The sequence below is a fragment of the Condylostylus longicornis genome, unplaced genomic scaffold (assembly GCF_029603195.1).
Source record: "Condylostylus longicornis isolate FDR11 unplaced genomic scaffold, ASM2960319v2 ptg000107l, whole genome shotgun sequence".
Lineage (NCBI taxonomy): Eukaryota > Metazoa > Arthropoda > Insecta > Diptera > Dolichopodidae > Condylostylus > Condylostylus longicornis.
In genome coordinates this window covers 838,797-858,280 of record NW_026578075.1, presented here as the reverse complement: position 1 = coordinate 858,280, position 19,484 = coordinate 838,797, and the positions used below count along the sequence as shown (strand labels likewise).

The 19,484-nt window shown below is 21.4% G+C and overlaps 1 protein-coding gene across 1 annotated transcript in view; it reads right to left on the bottom strand.

The window, feature by feature from the left end:
- LOC129614247 (serine/threonine-protein kinase haspin homolog) overlaps positions 1-19,484 on the bottom strand; it is a 50,083-nt gene that overhangs the window by 21,323 nt on the left and 9,276 nt on the right. Inside the window, exon 2 of the mRNA XM_055528738.1 lies at positions 3,150-3,245. Within this exon, the coding sequence (XP_055384713.1) occupies positions 3,150-3,171 (22 nt within the window). The 5' untranslated portion in view covers positions 3,172-3,245. The remainder of the gene's footprint in view (positions 1-3,149; positions 3,246-19,484) is intronic.

Here is a 19,484-nt window from a genome sequence, read left to right as displayed (position 1 = left end):
AAAAAGCAATTTTTACCGTACATATCAGCTAACTTTGAAAAGTATTGTATAGTTAGTTGATTTTTCCTGGTATTCGAATAAATTTTTGCGCACAATTTTATTTATTTTTTTTTAACAAATTAATTAACTACCTAATATAAATGATAAGAGTTTTTTGTATAAATTATTTTTTTAAAACTTATAAAATATTTTTACCGTAAAAATTTTGATCTCACCAATACTTTTTTCAAATTAAGATTTCAATAACACTATAACAAATTTTTTTTTTGATCAATGACAATGTCATATAATACGATCAAAATTAGATTAACATGTCATTTATATTATAGGTTTTCCTTAAATATACGTCAGTAATAAGTTTTAGAGAAAACGATATTAAAACTTTGTTTCATTTTTATATTATTTTATATTATTTAAACTATAAAATTTAATCATATTGTTTCAACAATGAATATACGCGTGATCGATTTCAACTTGAAAATAGCGTGTACCATGTTCAATATCGACATTTTTTGATCAAATTTTGCATATATATATATCAAAAACTGCATTAACTTTATGCAAAGCGTCTTCCCCATTATTACATTAATATTACATTAATGCAGAAATTTTGAAAAAGAATGTAGTGCAATATTGTTTATAAAAATGTTCTGAATGCGCAGGAAATCTCGATACTTTTTATAAGTTTTCGGAGTACAGAACTACAAAATGGTAGTGTATTTAATTAGTTTTATATTTTTTCTTGGAAAAGGCAGCTTATGTGATGGCACTAAATTTTTCGGTGGAAACGCACTTTTCTATAAAAGGGAAATGAAAATAAACTATGTCTACTTGTGTGTTTCGGGTAAAATCTATTGTAAAAACCAAATTTCAGAAAAACAAAATTTCCGGAAAAACTATATTAAATCTAAAATTTTTACGATAAGAATATTAAGTTGAACAATTTCTTCAATTTCAGTTTAAATGCAGCAACAACAAAATTTTTTATTTCTTATTAGTGATATTTCTTTGGAACTTATCACATAGCACCAACATATTCAAATTCAAAACTTAGATACGTTGGGCAAAAAAATTTTCGAGAAATAACAAAAATGTGAAAGCACAGCGCTATTTTTTTTTTTTGTGCATTTTAATATCGTATACATATACATATATACTAAACAGTTAGCAGATCATCTCCTTTTACCCCCACTACCTTTGTAATTTCATATGGAAATTTTGTTTTTCACTATAATATTATAAAATGTGAACGTAACTGATTGCATGTGAATGACATAGAATTAATTTCCAATTAATCACAATAAATGTATTTAAGTATATATTTATGTATGGACGTATGTATGTATGTGTATATAAAAGTGCATTCATTATAATATTTATAAGGCAATAAATTGACAGAAAAAAGGTATAGTAGTTGCCATATTTTTGCCATATTTAAAAAAATCTGTCTAGCTTTTTAAAATTTGGTAATTTTTTTTCAAAAGAAAAAAAAATTGCCAATCGATATTTTTGGTTTTTTTTTGTTAAGTTTTTTCCACTAAATTTATTACAACATTTTGGATGAAACGAACAAAAACCTAATATTCATCTATAGCTCTTGTTGTTAATACCTTATATGTATATACATTTTGTTATTTCTTTTTTTCTGTGCATTTCTCCAACTTCTGAGAAAATTTAAATTTGAATTTGTGCTTGAAGAATTAAAAAGCAAAAAGCAAAAATTGCTTCATAAAAATGAAAACAACAAAACAAAAATAGAGAAAAAAAATTTCTACACTACAATAATCCAAATGAATTAATCATTTCTCTATCAAAATGTTTTTTTTTTTTTAGAAATTTAGAGGAAATCGTGAAAAGTTTTTTTTTTTTTGCACAAAAAATTCAAATTGAAGAGATAGTAAATTTAAATAAAAAAAAAAATAAATTGAGGTCATGATAAATATACAAAGATTCGTTTATATATACAAGTATATACAAGTACATAATATATAGTCTTATGTATACACAATTAAAGCGTGTATATTGAAACAAAGAAATAAGATATTTAGCAACATCATCGCGATTTCAAAATTATTTTACTCTACTAACTTATACATGTATATTAAAAATATAGTCATAGTTTAAGAAAAATAAACTGAAATAAGTACAATTTACATGTATAAGGAGTAGGAGTTTATGGAGAAAAAGAAAATATAATTTGATTGAATGAACAATAATAAAAATTTAATATTTAATTTCAATGAAAATAAAAATAATTGCAAAACATTTCAAAAAGGATTCAATATTTTGTGCTTTAATAACACTTTTATAATAAAATAAATGTGTATATGTATGGTATTTCGAAATTATTGAATTGACACCTTTAAGTTTTTAAATCAGATACAAAATGCAAAAAAAAAAAATTAATTTAAGTAATATTGTTGAGTAGTGCACCTACTACTCGAGACTCCTGAATATTATCGTAAAATACAATTTAAAGTGGAAAAATTTATTACAATTCCGTGAGAAGTAGGTTGGACCTGGAAAGCGGAGACACTTGCTGATTTTTTGGAGAGTACGGGGAGGCCTAAATATACCTTTAAGTTTAATGTGAAACTCTTGCTCATATATAGGAGAAGAGAAATACTAGGGGGCTTTGCTCTGACGTCGGCCGAGTTGTGTTCTTCTGGACCCTCACAAGGTGCTCGAGTTCATCATGAAGGTAGCTTGCAAGCGTGTAATGTAAGACATGCCATGCACTTAAAATCCAGAGAGGGGGGAGGGGGAGGAGGTTGTCGCAATAGATTCTTAAACGCGTGTCACTGTTACCCCAATTGTACAAATCTACAACCGTTTTGAAACATGGCATTCATATCAAAACTTTGAATTAATAATTCAAAAAATCTAGATATAGTTACATATACAAAAATTTAAGCTTACTCGTATAATACCAAAATCCGTCCAGAAATATATATTTTCATTCTCACCTATTCATATTCTTGTAATTTAAAATATACGATATTCTTATAATGAAATTAATGAATCATGAATAATTTATTAAATTTTTATTCTATTTATAAAAAATTTCTAATTAAATTTAATTAAATTTATAAAATAAATTATTATTTATAAGTTTATATGTATATATAATGTAATATATAAATATTTACCTTTTTCTTCAACAAGATGCATACACGAGTAAAAAATATCTCTTATTATTTCAATTATAGTAAAGTTAAAAATGTTTTAAATAGAAGTTATATTTAGAGAAAAAAAAAATTGTGTTCTATTTTTTATCAAATTTATTATAAATCAACTTTTCTATTTATTAATTTTATTTGTTGTTTTTGAAGAAAAAAAAAATCCTTTTTTTTCTATTTGTGTTTTCTACACTATTTAAATACAAGTATATATATGAGTTTATATATCAATAATTAAATTATATATATACGACTCCTTTGGTTTATTTCTTTGTTATATATACGTATAGTACACACTAGATTTTATTAGTTTTAATTTTTATTTGTAAATGTTAATTTTAGTTTTTTAAACTTTTTATTTTGCAAAGAAAAAAAATTATAAAAATTTATTTCACTTTAATTTAAAGAATAACTTTTTTTTTTTTTGTTATAAATGTATATTAAATTTCAAAGTTAATATTACTATTGTATACACAATTACGTTATAATATACTTAAATTGTTTATATATATATATATTTTAGTATTATATTAAAAAAACAAAAAATCAAAACTTAAAAAAGTATAACAATAGTTCTTTGTCTCTCCTTTTATAGTTTCTTGTGTTTCTATATATACGAAAAAAGAAAAACAAAATAATAAGAAATTTATATATTTTCACATATAAATTTTCATGACATAAAAATGGAGTATATATATATATATATAGATACATACATACAAAATTGTAAAATTGATTTAAAAAATTCTTTGCGTTTCTTGTTTTTAAGTGAAAAGAGCAGAGTCTATTACACGTGACACCATCATTTTCATGTAACCTTTTCAAAAAAAAAAAGTTTTAAAAGGTTTACACGATTTTATATACAAATTTCAAGCACGTTTATCATAATGAATGATTAAATACTATAATTAATAATAATCATTTTAAAAAAATAATAAAAATTTTTTTTTTGTAATAAGTTGAACACATTGTATAGCTTCTGTATACATCACCTATAAATGGTGATAAAATAAAAAGCGTGTATTTTAAATCAATAGTATAAAAATCAATTGAGTTATTGAGGGATTCTTTTCTTCCCACCTAACATAGTTTATAGGAAAATTATATACGCTCATATTAATCAATTTTAATTTTAATTATAAAAATAAGTATAAGCGAGTTTGAATGCGTTAATATTATTATATATGGGTAAATTCGGGAATTAATTAATGCGGGTTATACACATTTACATTTGTATATATATATATCAAAATTTAACGGCAATATTATATAAATAGTGTTATACATATAACAAATACTTTTAAAATCCCTTTTTCCTAATTTAGAGTAGCCCTTCTGAAATTCAAATAGCTATTATACATCCCACATATTTATTATATTAATTAAAACTGTTGTATCATATTATTTGTGAAACAAAAGTGGCATGTCTTATACGTACATTAAATCGAGTTTTTAAAAATATTTGACATCAGTTACACGTACTTATTAGGGCTACTCTTGTAACTAAAAAACAATGAAATTTATATTTTTTTTTAATTTAGTTTTTAAATTATGTTCGAAGGTGCTAATGTTCTGTTATACTACTGTTCCGAAGTATGAATTTATTCAAACTACTTGCATAAATTTTTATACAATCTTTATAAGATTTTTCTTTTAAAATAATTTAAAATTTATGTTTTTTATTTTTATTTTTGAAAATTTTAAGGCAATAGCTAATGAATCGGCTACCTTTTTCTATTATAGTAGAGATGAATAAAAAACTATTTTAGTGATCTTGTTTTACACAATAATAATTATTTATAAAACTTGTGTCAAATACCGAAAAAAAATATATACATATATTCTTATATTATGTAGCTATGGGATCAAAATTAATTTGATTAAATTTGACTTGTTAACATGAGTTTCTTTGTAAACGTGCGTGTAAAAATGCTAATGTAACAACAGAGTTTTTTCTCTAAATGAAACAAGAAAATAGTTTTTTTGTTTTCTTTAATAGTGTCATTGAATTTATATACTTTTATAGCGAAGAGTCAGTCTAAAGGTTAATTATAGCATAAAAATGAGTATTTGATGTATAAAATTATCAATTATTTTAAAATAAAGAAGACTCTGCAAAAAAAAAGGAAAAAAGAAGCAAAAAACTTCTTTACCATCTTGATTTTATAAAACTGAGACTTTTTTTTAAAGAAATTGGAAACAAAGAAAGAAAATTTTTTTAAACTCATACATTTAAAAAAAAAAAAAAGTGGTAAAAAGAATGAAAAAGGTGAAAATCCAAAGAATTTTTCTTAAACCAGTTTTCTTTTTTATACGAGTATTTTCTTCTTTTTTCGCTATTATATTTATGTATGTTTGTATCTATATACCAGTAGTTATTATAAGTTTTATATACTTAAGATATATTTATATATATATATGTATATTTACGGGTATATATCTATATTATATTCAAAACTTCTTTTTTTCTCATAAAAAAAAAGTCTTAATTTTTTTTCTAATTTTTTTTTTTTTATTTTTGATCATTATAACAAACTTGAATAAAGTTATAAATCCACCAACAACGAAGTCTATGTACAAAATATAAAAAGAAAAATATATGTGTATATGATATATAATATATATATAATTTTTATATATGCTTATATATATAAACTATAGATTAGAATACAAAAAGAAATAAAAATTAATGGTAAGTATTATTCATATAAATATATATTTTTACCTATATGTATATATAATGAATATGTATGTATGTACAAAAAATTTTATTTAGAATTTAATATAATTAAAGTCGAGTTTTGAACCCGAAATGATCATGATATAAAATATGTACAAACATATATACGTACGAGTATATTGTACACTTATAACCAAAAATCTTCTAACAACATTAAATTAAATAAATTTGTAAATTTTTGTATTATAGTGCCATAATATAAACTAATATATGAGAATGTCATAAGATTTTCAATTCAATAAAATATTTTATTCAATTTTTAATTATTATAATTTTCCTAATTATATAAAGTATTTTGGGGAATTTAGAATATAAAATTTAATGTGCGATTGTCACAATTAGTGACAATCATGCCTTATAATTAATAATGCCTTATACATGCCTTATAATTAATTACCTTATAATTCTTAGTTATATTTTGAAAAATTGAGGTGATAATACTTATATTCTTTTGGAGAGATCACAGCAAAATTTTAATAAAACCCTCAAGAAATAAAACTTAATTTTAAGAGTTTAATAACACTAAAATTTTAATTTAATTAGCAAAACCCAAAAAAAAAAAATTAAACTTCTTATTTTAATTTCTATTAGTTGTAAATAAATTAAAGTAAAACAATAAAAACAATTGACTAGAAAATTTTTCTAAATTCTATAAATTAATATTATGTGATCAAAAAATTTCTAACAGTACTGCATAGATATATAATTTAATAAGTATAATAAAGATTTTTTTTTCACTATTTTGCAGTTTAGTTTTCTGGATGTACACAAAAACCACTATAACAACAACAATAAACGGCGAAAGAAAATAAAACGGCGTTCAACTCTCTTTTTTTTCATGAGATGAAAGTCCAGTTTTCTATATTTTCTATTTATTACATTTATACATGCATAAGTACTTTATATCTTATATTCTTGAAAAGTTGTAAGCCTACACTTTTTTTTATATATTTTACATATATAGGGTGTATATACATATATGAACATAAACCATATTATTATTCGTTTATGTACAATTGTTTTTTTTTTTATTATTTACTTTTCCTTTACTTATTTTAGAAAAAAAAAAATAGAATCTTTATATCAAATGCAATTGTACATACTATTTCTTATTTTTTTTTATACAATTACAAGTAGTTCTTGTACATATTTATGTATGTATGAATTTTTGTTTCTTTATTACAATTTACAAGCATATTTTTTTTTTTTATTATTTTTTGCTTTCATCTGATTCATTTTATAGATTCATTCTCATCAACTTTTGAATTTAATGTTGAATTCGTTTTATCTTTTGAAAATTTTCTAAGAAATTCAATGCTATTGTCTTATTATATACACATATAGATACATAGGCTTTTTCTATTATAAATATGTAATGGCTATATGTAAGTATATCTATAAGTTCTTTTAACTATGAATTTGTTGAAAAAACATTATGAATAGCGAAAAAAGCGAAGCTTCTCAATCTAGTTATATTTTTTTTTATTTATTAATCTTATATTTTGCATATTCCTTATATTTCTTTAGTATTCAAAAAAAAAATTACAACAATATTTTGAATAATGAACAGTAAAAAAAAATTACATAGAGAATTATTACTTTAAGATTCTGTATATGTATAACCATATACATGAGTACATACCTAAAAAAAAAAAAAAAAAATCTTTTATTTTTTTCTCAAAGACGAGTGGGTATCCACCTCTGTAAGTACTTTTAAGAAAATTGTTTTGCGGTCAAAAATATTATAATGGTTAGTTTAATTCTATTTTATTTGTTGAATTACCAAAAAAAAAAAAAAATAAATTTTATGTATAGATATAGGTATGTAAAGTACATCCTCAAAGTAAACGTTGTTTGTATTTAACAAATTATATGAATTCGATACCTAGATAAATTGTGTCAGATCAATACTTTTGTTATATATTCAAAGTTTATTCATATAGTTTTGTAATAGCATAGCATTGAATAATAAGTTATGTATGTATATATAGAAAAATTATATTTCATAAATATCATTTCTAAAATATCAACAAATTATTTTTTCTATTTTCATATTGCTAATTTAAAAAAATTCAAACGCAAATATGAAATTATAAAAACCTAATCAATATTAAGTACATAAGTAAGTTCCAAACTATTATATTAAATTAATATCGTAAAATAAATGATAATTTCAAATTGATATTATAGAATATGATTATATTTTAAAAATCATAAAGATATAATTAATATCAGTTAATAGTGTTAATGAGTAAATTTGTATTCTATATATATATATGATATATTTGTATACATGATATTTCCATTAAATTAAATGGTTAAATCAAAAATGATATATGTACATACATATGTACATATTATAAAATATTTTTAATATCAATTTAAATATCAGTTTAATTTTAATAATAATATAAGTATTAAATTGCAAAATTCACTTTAACTATATACAATAAGTTAATATATTTATTATTTCTTTTTTGAGTATTACTTGCTTGCCTAATAAAATTTGAATACATTATTCTAAATAATGTGAAAATTAAATATATAAAAATTAGTCATACTTTTAATATGTATAACATATTACAGTTTTTAATTGATTTTTCGTGTTATCAAGAAAATTTAAACAATTTATAAATTTTTGTACAGATATAAAATTTAAAATAATTTACTTCATATTAAATGTAATTACAAAAAAAAACAAATTAATTTAAGTCATATACAAAAATTTCAATTGATAATATATAAAAGGTGAGATTTACATTATATACATATACTTAATGTGTGAATTTTTCATTGTATAATGTAATTAAAATTTTTGTTTTAAATTATTGAAAAATTTTTGTGAATCATCAAATTTTTTTTTAATTGGATCACTAAAGTGAACAAAACATCCGGTATATTTCGCGAAATCTTTTCATGTTTTGAATAATATTAAACATTATGCGTTACCAAATGCGTTATAGGGATATTTTATGCTTATTCAATATTAAATTTTATTTCAATATATTATACATCCAATTTTATTAATATTGAAATATTTTGTTAGGAATAACATGTTTTCATTTTTAGCATTAGTTTCACTCTGTCCGTCCGTCCGTCCGTCCGTCCGTCCGTCCGTGGACACTTTTTTTGTTTACAAAACTTCTACACCCTTGAAGATAGAAAGCTGAAATTTTATATGTACATAGATCTTTACTAGAAACTTACTTCCGTAGAACAAAATTTTTACCTTTCTCCCCCCCTCTAGAAGTTATACCCCCCCAAAACCCTAAAAATGGCCTTTTTTAACTATTTGTTGCAATGAAACCATAAGCATTTTTGAAATTTTGCAAACGCAGAAAGGCAGCGGCTTGCTTTCCCTAGCGCGGTATGCTACAGTTAAACTTTAAAAAAACAAAATGGCCGCTCAAATTTACCGTTATCTAAAGTCCTTTTTTTCCAAATTTTTGATGTCGTTTTTCTTCTAGATCCCAGCCTGTAGAAGATTGAAATTTTAGAGACTTTTAGACATTAACAAATAGTTCATTTCGTTAGAAGAAAATTTTTTTCCATCTCCACCCCCTCTCAAGTTATTGTCCCTTGAAATTTGTAAAATTTGAATTTTTGACACCTTATATTTCCGAAATCGCACGTTTTTTCAAATTTCTATAAACGCAAAAAGCTAACGGTAAATTCCATGACATTAAAAAATATAATTATTTTCCTTAACTCACACAATTAACCCTTAAAATCGAGCATTATGTTAACCCCTTTTTATATTAATTTTTGCTTTATTTCAAAGACTGCATAAATCGTTCATCCTAAAAATATGCAATCCTAGAAAGAGTTTTGTATATGAATGAAAATAATTTTAATAGTGTGATAGGTATACATAAACTGTATTTAAAAGCAGAATTTTCACTTGTTGAAGGGAAAAGTGCTACAATACAAACCATTGGTTTGACCCAACTTTATTATAAAACAAAAACTCTTATATATGAAATATGTATAAGAAATTATAAAACAAAGGTAATGCACATATGCACGTATGTATACTTGAGCACATACTAAATATTTTCCTTTTTATTTTTTTATAGTTTGCTATGTAAGCAAAAATAAATAATTTTAAAATAAATCTTTATTTAAGTATGTATCTGCGTATACCTTATATTGTTCAAATGAACTTGAAATATAAATGACGCAAAAATAAATATTGCATTTATTACATGATTTTGAAATTACATTCTCTGGCTCCCTCTCTCTTTCTTAAATATAGTACTTATTCCTTATATTGTTCTTAATTTATTTAATTTTTTTTATTATATATTGTATATAATATAATCGTAATATTGCAACCACAGAACAATATTCCTATATGGTATATATAAATAATTAAAAAAAAAAAGTACTTGTTCTTTTATATTTTAAATTATTACAATATATTTAAATGAATTATAGAACAATTTTACAATATTGTAAAAAAAAAATCAATTTTATTACACAATCAAAATTATAAAATTGAAAATTATTGTTATACATTTCACAAGAAATTATAAAATCAATAAAATTCAAAAGTTATAGAGAAAACAAATTAAAAAACATTCCGAATCTGTTTGAATTTAATATTGTATATTTGTAATAAAATTTTTATTAATATTAATCACAAAATAGCATATACGAAGAAATAAATCGAATTTTTAATAAAAAAATAAATCGAAAATAATAATTTTCCCTTAAAATATAATAAATTCTTTAACAATCTACATTTAGGGGTGTCATACAAATATTGAGATCATAATACACATATACATATATTTTATTTCATGCCTAAGATAAATAAAATATAAATACAATGATAATGAAAATTAATTTAGACATGATCTAAACTTAAAGTATTTTTAATTATTATTAAATATATACTGAACAATTTATAAGTATATTTGTAGAAAATAATAAAAATAGAAAATGTTGGCATTGCATGTTAAATGGAAAAAAAAAAGAAAATATTAAGAATATTGAAATTATATTTTCTTGAACTAGGTAGCGAATAGATAATGAATTGAAAAACATTTTTTTTTTTTTTGGAAATTAATAATAATGAAACAAAAAATTAATGAAACAAAACGTATATACATACACGTAAAATAAACAAAAACGTGGAAAATGACATAAAAATAATAAGAAAATAAAAAACTGATATCGCATAAATTTTATTTATTTTTACTATTAAAAGTGACGCATCATCATAATAGCATTCACTATCTATATCATACCGCCATCACACCATCTATACTTGCTTACTACATATACATACGTATATGAAAATATCATACTATGTTATCATGAAAAACATAACATTGAGTATGGTATAAAATTTTATAAATAAAAAAAAATTAATTTTTTTTTTAATAAAATCAGCAAGCGTCATTTTGCACACATATAAGCAAAATTATTTTTTTTTTTGATTATTTTTTTTTTTTTTTTTTAGAAATTTCGCAAGCAAATATTTATATTTAATAATACATTTTTGTATATTGGTATCAACAAAAAATTTGAAGAAACGTATCATATAATTTCTCAAATATTATGTTGTTGATATAGCTTTTGGGGTGGTCAGCTCTCATAATTTTAAATATTGAAAATTTGGTCAATTTTCAATAGAAAATATTTTAAATCGAAGACTTAGCAATATATCATTGCATATTATATATATATATGCATACATAGCAACACAAGGTGTTTCGCATAAGATGGTAAATAATTTCAAGGATGATTTTTTGATCAACTTCTAGCAAAAAATCGTATAGGTGTGAGAAGACGGTCTGCATATATACTCAGTTTTCGAGCTACAGCCTGTTGAAGAAAAAGAAACCTGATTTTTCTTGAGTTAATAAATAAGACATAAAATAACAATTGGGAGTTTGTCTGAACATCCTGTATACATATATTTAATTAAGATATAAAATTATTTGCATATAATTAGGCTATTTTAAATCTTATTAGTGTTAGATAATATTGAATAATTTAGGTACATATGCCTCGTGTTTGACATTATAAAAGTTAATTTAAATAATCAAAATAGAACTAAAGTGGGGTGATAATTTATTTTTGACTTTCGGTTGACTGTATAAATCTTAAAAACTATTTTCAAATATTTTTTTTATTTAGGGAAATTTATCTGGACCATTTTTTTTGTTATTTTGCAATTAATTTTGAGAAAAATAAATTTATTCTGTTTATAAAAATTGTTTAGCTTGTTTTAAAAAATTTGAAATTACAGCAAATACATACAAAGATATTGACACCTACATTAAATGCGTATATGCATATGTATATGTGCCTACTTAAAAAATTCATAAGAACCATAATAATAAACGGAAAGTCAAGATATAAGTTGCAGTTCTCGTTTTTCTTATAAAATATAAACCAACCATGTAGAAATGCATGTATGTATGTGCATACATACTCATATGAATTTTTTATATCAAAAACTTTTTGTTTGAGAACCCACGAAAAACGAATAAAATTCTTTTTTTCTGCAGCACTCATTTCTTATTTTTCTTAATTTTCTGTCTTAAAATTATATACGTATATACCTATGTATCTACGTATATTTCTGACATTATATTTATGCAAAAGGAAAAGAAAAAATTTTTGTCGAAAAAAAAAATAAGATAAATTTAGAATACCTTAACCTTGATGGTACTTTTAATTTTTATGCTAGTTTCTTTTATTGCATACACACAGTGTATATGTATATGTGTTTATAAATCTAATAATATTTTAAAAAGATATACGTATAGGTACATGTGTACACACAATATGTACGTATAAATATGTACCTATAAGAAATTTAGTAAAGCATTCTTTTGCTCATATCTTAAATGAGTACAAGAATGTATGCATTTTATATTTTTCCCTTTACTCATCTTTTGTAGGTCTTCTTGTTTTTTTTTTCTTGAAATTTTGTATGCACACACATAAAAGAATGAACGGAAAAACAAAAAAACAAAATTAATTTGTATTAAATATTTTATGAATTTTCAAATCTAGAGGGCAAGACAAGCATTTGTAAAAATATTTTATATTTTTTTTCCCTTTTCGAAAACAAAAAATGTATCTTAAAATTAAATTTGAAAGCAGAAAATATACACATACATATGTACATATATTATGTATAGAGAACAAATTAAAATTTTGAAGGGCAAATTCGTCGTTTAATTTAATGTGAAAAAAAAATTAATGGAAAAAAGATGATGAAAAAAGGATAGTTATATATACTCATATTTCTTGTAATGATTATATTATGATGAAAGGAAAAGAGATGGAATATATAAGAAACGTTTTTGTATAACATGAAATTTAACGAGTGTATATGTGTGTTCATTATATGTTTAACGCATAAAAAACCAAAATTTTAAATTTATAATGGAATGGAATAGTTGAAACAAGGGTGCTCAACGAAGGATATCATCTAAATATGTACATATAATGTAATTTATTGCAAAGATACAAGTTTTTCTTTTCTTCTTTTATAAATCTATGATTTCAATACACACATTTGTATGTATTATATTGTAAATGTTTGAATGCAAAATGATTGTATGTATTATTTTATTATACCATGGGCTTAATGCATATGATGAACGAAATTAAAAAAAAATTATTGCATTAAATATTATGGTATTTATTAGGTCATTAAAATCGACCTAAAAATAAATCGAAAAATTAAATTCCATAAATTTAAAACTATAGAAGCTTTAAAATAAAAAGAAAGTTGAAAGATTTTTAAAAAATTTAATATTTTCAGTTAGTGTTTTTAATTACCGCATATTTTCTTAAAATATTAATTTTAAAAATGAAAGAATTACCAATATAAAATTCGTCGTACGAAACGCAACAACATTAAGAAATAATTGTTATGAATTTAAATACGAATTCACATTATTTTAACACTATATAATGAAATATATATATGTATAATATTACGTGGAATATATTTAATTAAAATGAAATATTACTCATACTACGAGTAGCACATAATAAGTAAATATAATATTAATATAGGAAATAATATTATGCAATATATTTTTATAATCTTTAATCACCTTAAGTTATTTTTCCTTTATATGAGGAAAATCGTTATAACTGCTCTTGAAATATTAATAACATTCTGTATTAATAAGTCTGTATAAAATTTATTTATATTCATTAATGTAATAAATGTAAATCAATCCTGTATTAAAATAACAATTAAATTTTTTTGCAAAAATCTAGATTTAAGGTGATTAAAGAATGGGCTTCATTATGGATAAATGTGTGAATTAAAAATTCTAATAGACTAATTTAGCAAAGGCTTGCTATGTAAAGTAGTACAAAGAAAAAAATTTGAATTAATATGTATAGAAATATTTAATCAATAATATGTAACATTATTGAAAATGTATGTATATGTGTAATTGTTTTTCGCAAATTTTTCCATTCACAATTTAAAATTAATTTATAAAGCATTTTGTATATATTTAGAATAATATACATTTGGTAATATATTTGTGCATATATGTATCTAGAAATTGATTCTCGTAATAAAAATTATTCAATTCTTTTAGCGTTTATCTTCGGAAATATAAAACGAAAATTAAAAGAACTAGGTATGTGTATCGTATCTCTTCTTCTATAAAAACTAATTGTTAGGTTATATTTTTCATTATACTAACTATATTTACACTAAATGTTTTCTTTATTGATTATTTACCCTATAAAGTTTTTTGAATATTCACGACAATTCGATGGAATATGAAAGGAAAAATACGCGGGGTTTAAAATATTTTTTTTTTGTCATATTATCGATTTTCGATATTTGCTTTTCAACCCTCTTTCATACAATTTTCTTATGACTTTTTATAGATTTTATGTGTAATATTTTCTGTTATTTTCCAAAACACAAATTTTAAAATAAATAAATATTTAAATAAGTTATTATTATTGTTTATTATATTTATTTAATGATAAATATTATACAAATACAAAAATAAAAAGAGATAAAAGAAAATAAATGAAAAATAAAAGAACTATTTAATTATACTCTAATATAATTGATCGGGCTTTTTAATATTTTACAGATTAATGTTATTTTTTATTATCAATTATTATTTTACTGATTGTTCATATAATAAAATAATAGTTTAATAAAGTCTAAACTTTTTGTGTATAAAAGAGATCGGAAACGATATATATACTTTAAATTAATATCGTATATGAGTAACTATGTCTATGCAAATGTAAGCTTAACATTTGAATAGATAGAATAAATATTTAAGAGAACTCTGAAATGACTCATAATTTCAGGTGAATTTTCCGTATAAATAAAATTTTTAAATTAAAAACATAACATTTCTTAAAAATATAACAAAAAACTTTCACACGAAAAATAAATTAAATTAATTTTTTTTTTATTTTGTTTCTCAAAATAAAAATTTCCTGTATTTTATTGTTTATTTACCAAAACGTAATATTATTAATTATCAAGAAAATTTTCAATGAATCATTAATATCTGTTTAACAATATTATATTTTACATATTGTTATGTCAGCAACATATATTATTTAATATATATAAATGTTTGCATGTACGTATTATATATGTACATTATTCTGATTATATTTGGTGTGATTATTAATTTAATTATACAATATCGCGGAACATGTGTCTATAGGCACCTACATATGTGCAATATACATACATATATATATATATATATATATATATATATATATATATATTTATTTACGTACCTACATATATATCTACATATTTATTATTTAATTGTAATTATACAACAAATATTATTTGACTGGTTTGTTGTTATACAAAAAATTAATTATAATTTCAAATATAACAAAAAAAAAATAACAGATTTGTTGAATAAAAATGTTTATACTGACGTAAAAAATCAGTGACGAACGAATGTTATGTAAATAAAAGTAGCGAATGTTATATGGAAAAAAATTAAAACACACATACATAAGTACAGTACACTTTAATGAATTTTAACATATACTTTACGTCCACTGGTCTATTGTATATAGCTAGCACAGTTAAACATAAAAGTACTAATCCCGCCTTTCTAAAATTCAAATCGCTAAAAGCTCTATATATACCAGTATTATTTAAATTTCAAAATACATTTCTTTGGAACTTAAGACTTTGTCAAATTTCTATTTGAACATAGTGCCATCAAAAAATATTAATTTAAACAAGCCAATTAACTCTATTTCAGTATTATGTTTATATTAATTTTTATTTTTGATCCTCCTAAAAGTATGCAATTTTTTAAATTGTTAAAAAAAAAATTTCCCCTTGTTTAAAGGATACATCCGTGTTACTCTATAAATTAATACGACCCGAATTCGTCATTATATCGTATTTCTTTACATTATATCGTATTTGGAACAATTTGGAATTTAAATGAATTTTTTAAGTTTTTACGTTGACTAAAATAAAAATTAATAATCTGATCTAAAATAAAATTAATATCGAATATTAACCATATAAATTTGCATAGTTAATTATTATTTATTTTTAAAATGTCAAATCATAAAAACAACAGTGTTTGTTATCGACCTTTTTTTTTAGTTATAGATTATGTTGTGACTGTAAAATATAATATAAATTAATGTGTAGTGGATAAATATACACCTACATACGTACATTTGTAATCAAATTATAATATAACTACAAATTATAATTTTTTATACTATATTAAATAAATGGTGAACATTATAAATCATATCAATTCAGGTTAATAGGAACATTATAATATAAACTTTTTTTATCGTAAATATTTTGAACTTTTTTAATTCAATTGAAAAAGGGAAGAAAATTGCTCACAATAACAGTTCTAATATTTAATTTATTATACTTAATATTTTCTCTTTACAAGAAGTGTATGTACATAATATATTAAAATTAATTTTATGAGAAACTTATTTTCTTAATTAAATTGTAATATGTAAGTGTGTGTATATACATATCTCAATACATATATATATATATGACTATATAAATTATAATAGTAAAATGAAAAAGTTTAAATGAAATCACGACGCCAAATACCAACATAATAGACCACATATCACAAAAAATAAGAGAATTTATACTACATATAATATCGTATTGAATATTAAGAAAATATCAGTATGTAAGTATAAAGTGTTGAATGTATATACATATACATGTTTTTTTTGGGCGCCATTTTGTTTATTTTATGAAAATAACAAAAATTTCTATACACATAGTCGCAACATATAGTGTTTTCGTTTGTTGCTTTTTTCATATATCTTTTGATATATTTTTCTTATTTTCGTTTCGTTTTTTTTTTTTATTTTACCTTTTTTCCACATAAATAATAAATATAAAGTGAATTTCGCAGATACTTCATATATTAGGTAAGTAAAGGTATATATTTATTTTTGAGCTACATTTAAAATATTGTATAAGGTTATGGAAAATTTAATTTAATTTTTTAAATAAAACTACCTAAACTCTGAAATCTTTGCCTGAAGATATAAAATATATAATTTGTATACTATGCTTAGTTGTTTAATGTCTACAAAGTAGAGGAATTAAATCGTATATATATATGGTTAAATTCTAAATATACTATGTAAATTCAAAATGTCAAAATGATGCTTCAGTTTGATTAAATTTTATAACTCTCTCTGTTGCGAGAAATGTCAAAATTTGTATTCAAATCATATTTTTCCTGTTCACGGTGTATTTTTCTTTGTTCAACTAGCTCTTCGGTAATGATGAGCTCTAGCAAATTGGACTAACAATGTGAATTTGAAAGAATATCAAACATAAATTTTACATGTTATTTATTCAAATTTTGTTATTTTATGTACGAGTTTACTTTTGAATTTGAACAGAAAACTGATATTTTCACAAATAAACATACTGCGATTACGAAAAATTTTTAATAAACTTATTATTAGTAAATAGAATGTTGTTATTATTTTATAATAAATATATACAATAAAAGTATTTCTACTCATAATAATAATTTACGGCACTCTTTTTTATGTCATTTAATGGGAACCAAATCAAATGAAATTGAACTTTGTATTTTCAAATGTTTACTTGTATAAAACAACAATGTACATGATGAACGCATGACTACATAATTTTTATTTAATAAACTAGTAAATATCTAAAAAACTGAAAAATTAGAAAATCATGTATAGAATAACGTCTCGCTTGTATAAATTCTTGTATTTAAAAAATATTATTACAGAAAATATAAATAAATGATAAAAAAAATTTAAATAGTGCAGTTTGCTTTTTAAATTTTTCAACATTTGATTTAATTATTTGACATTAGAATAATAAAAATTAATCAAATATAATTGAATTGATCAAAATATCTGAACTTTCCTACCTTTGTTAACTTAAGTATTAAATTTTTTTTTTTTGACAGTAGAAAATTGATGTCTACAATAATTTTCAATTTTTTCCATATCAATATTTTTATGCATACATACACATACAATTTATTCTAAATTAAAAACAGTATATAATAATTAAGTATCTTATTGTATAGTTATATATTAATATAATATACTTATATTTAAGAAAATAACGCGCAATTTACACTGTAAAAGCAAACAAAAATAAATTGACAGTTAACAGTAATGTCAAAAAGGAAAATGTCATAACATAGGAATATTATAAAATATATATCTATTTATATATTTACATATGAACGTGTGTAATATATGTGATTGTAAATAATTATTCAAATCAATCAAATAAACTTAATGCAATTATAAATATATGAGAAAATAGTATGCATGAAATGAAAAATGAAATTTGAAAAATATTCTGAAGCAAGTATTATTTAAATTTTTGTAAAAAATTAAATTATTGAAATGCGTATTTGATATTTTTGCTTAATTTTAAATTTTGTTATAAAAAAAAAATTTTGATACTTTAATCAGAAAAAAATTATTAATTTTCAATATATGTATGTGTAAAAAATTTTCGTTTGTATTAGTAGATATTGTCGTTATATTACAGTTTTTTTTTCTAGTTTTTGTATTCCCTTGGTCTTGTCAAAGGTCAAACTAATATTATACATAAAGTACTTGTATATGTATATGAAATGAATTTCATTTATTTTATTTGTTACCCACTAATTTTTTATTATATACTTAATTTTTTTTTTCGTTTATTAAATTAAATATTTATTATATACTCATTTTATTTATGAAATAATATTAAATTACAATAGAAGTTCATATATACTAAGAAATTATACTTTTATAATAATAAGAAAAAAAAAATACTCATACATGAATTTTATTTAATATACACGCGAATATTATTATAATAATTAAATAGGTAAAATATTATTAAGAAAAATTTTTTTTATATAACCCACAACTGAAAAGAAATTAAAAAGAATAAGTATAATATAATTTCTTTATATCTTAAAGCGTGTATATAGATACGAACGAACGTATAATATAATTAAATGTTGTAACATGAGAAATTCATACAGATAATAAAATATTTAAGTACATAA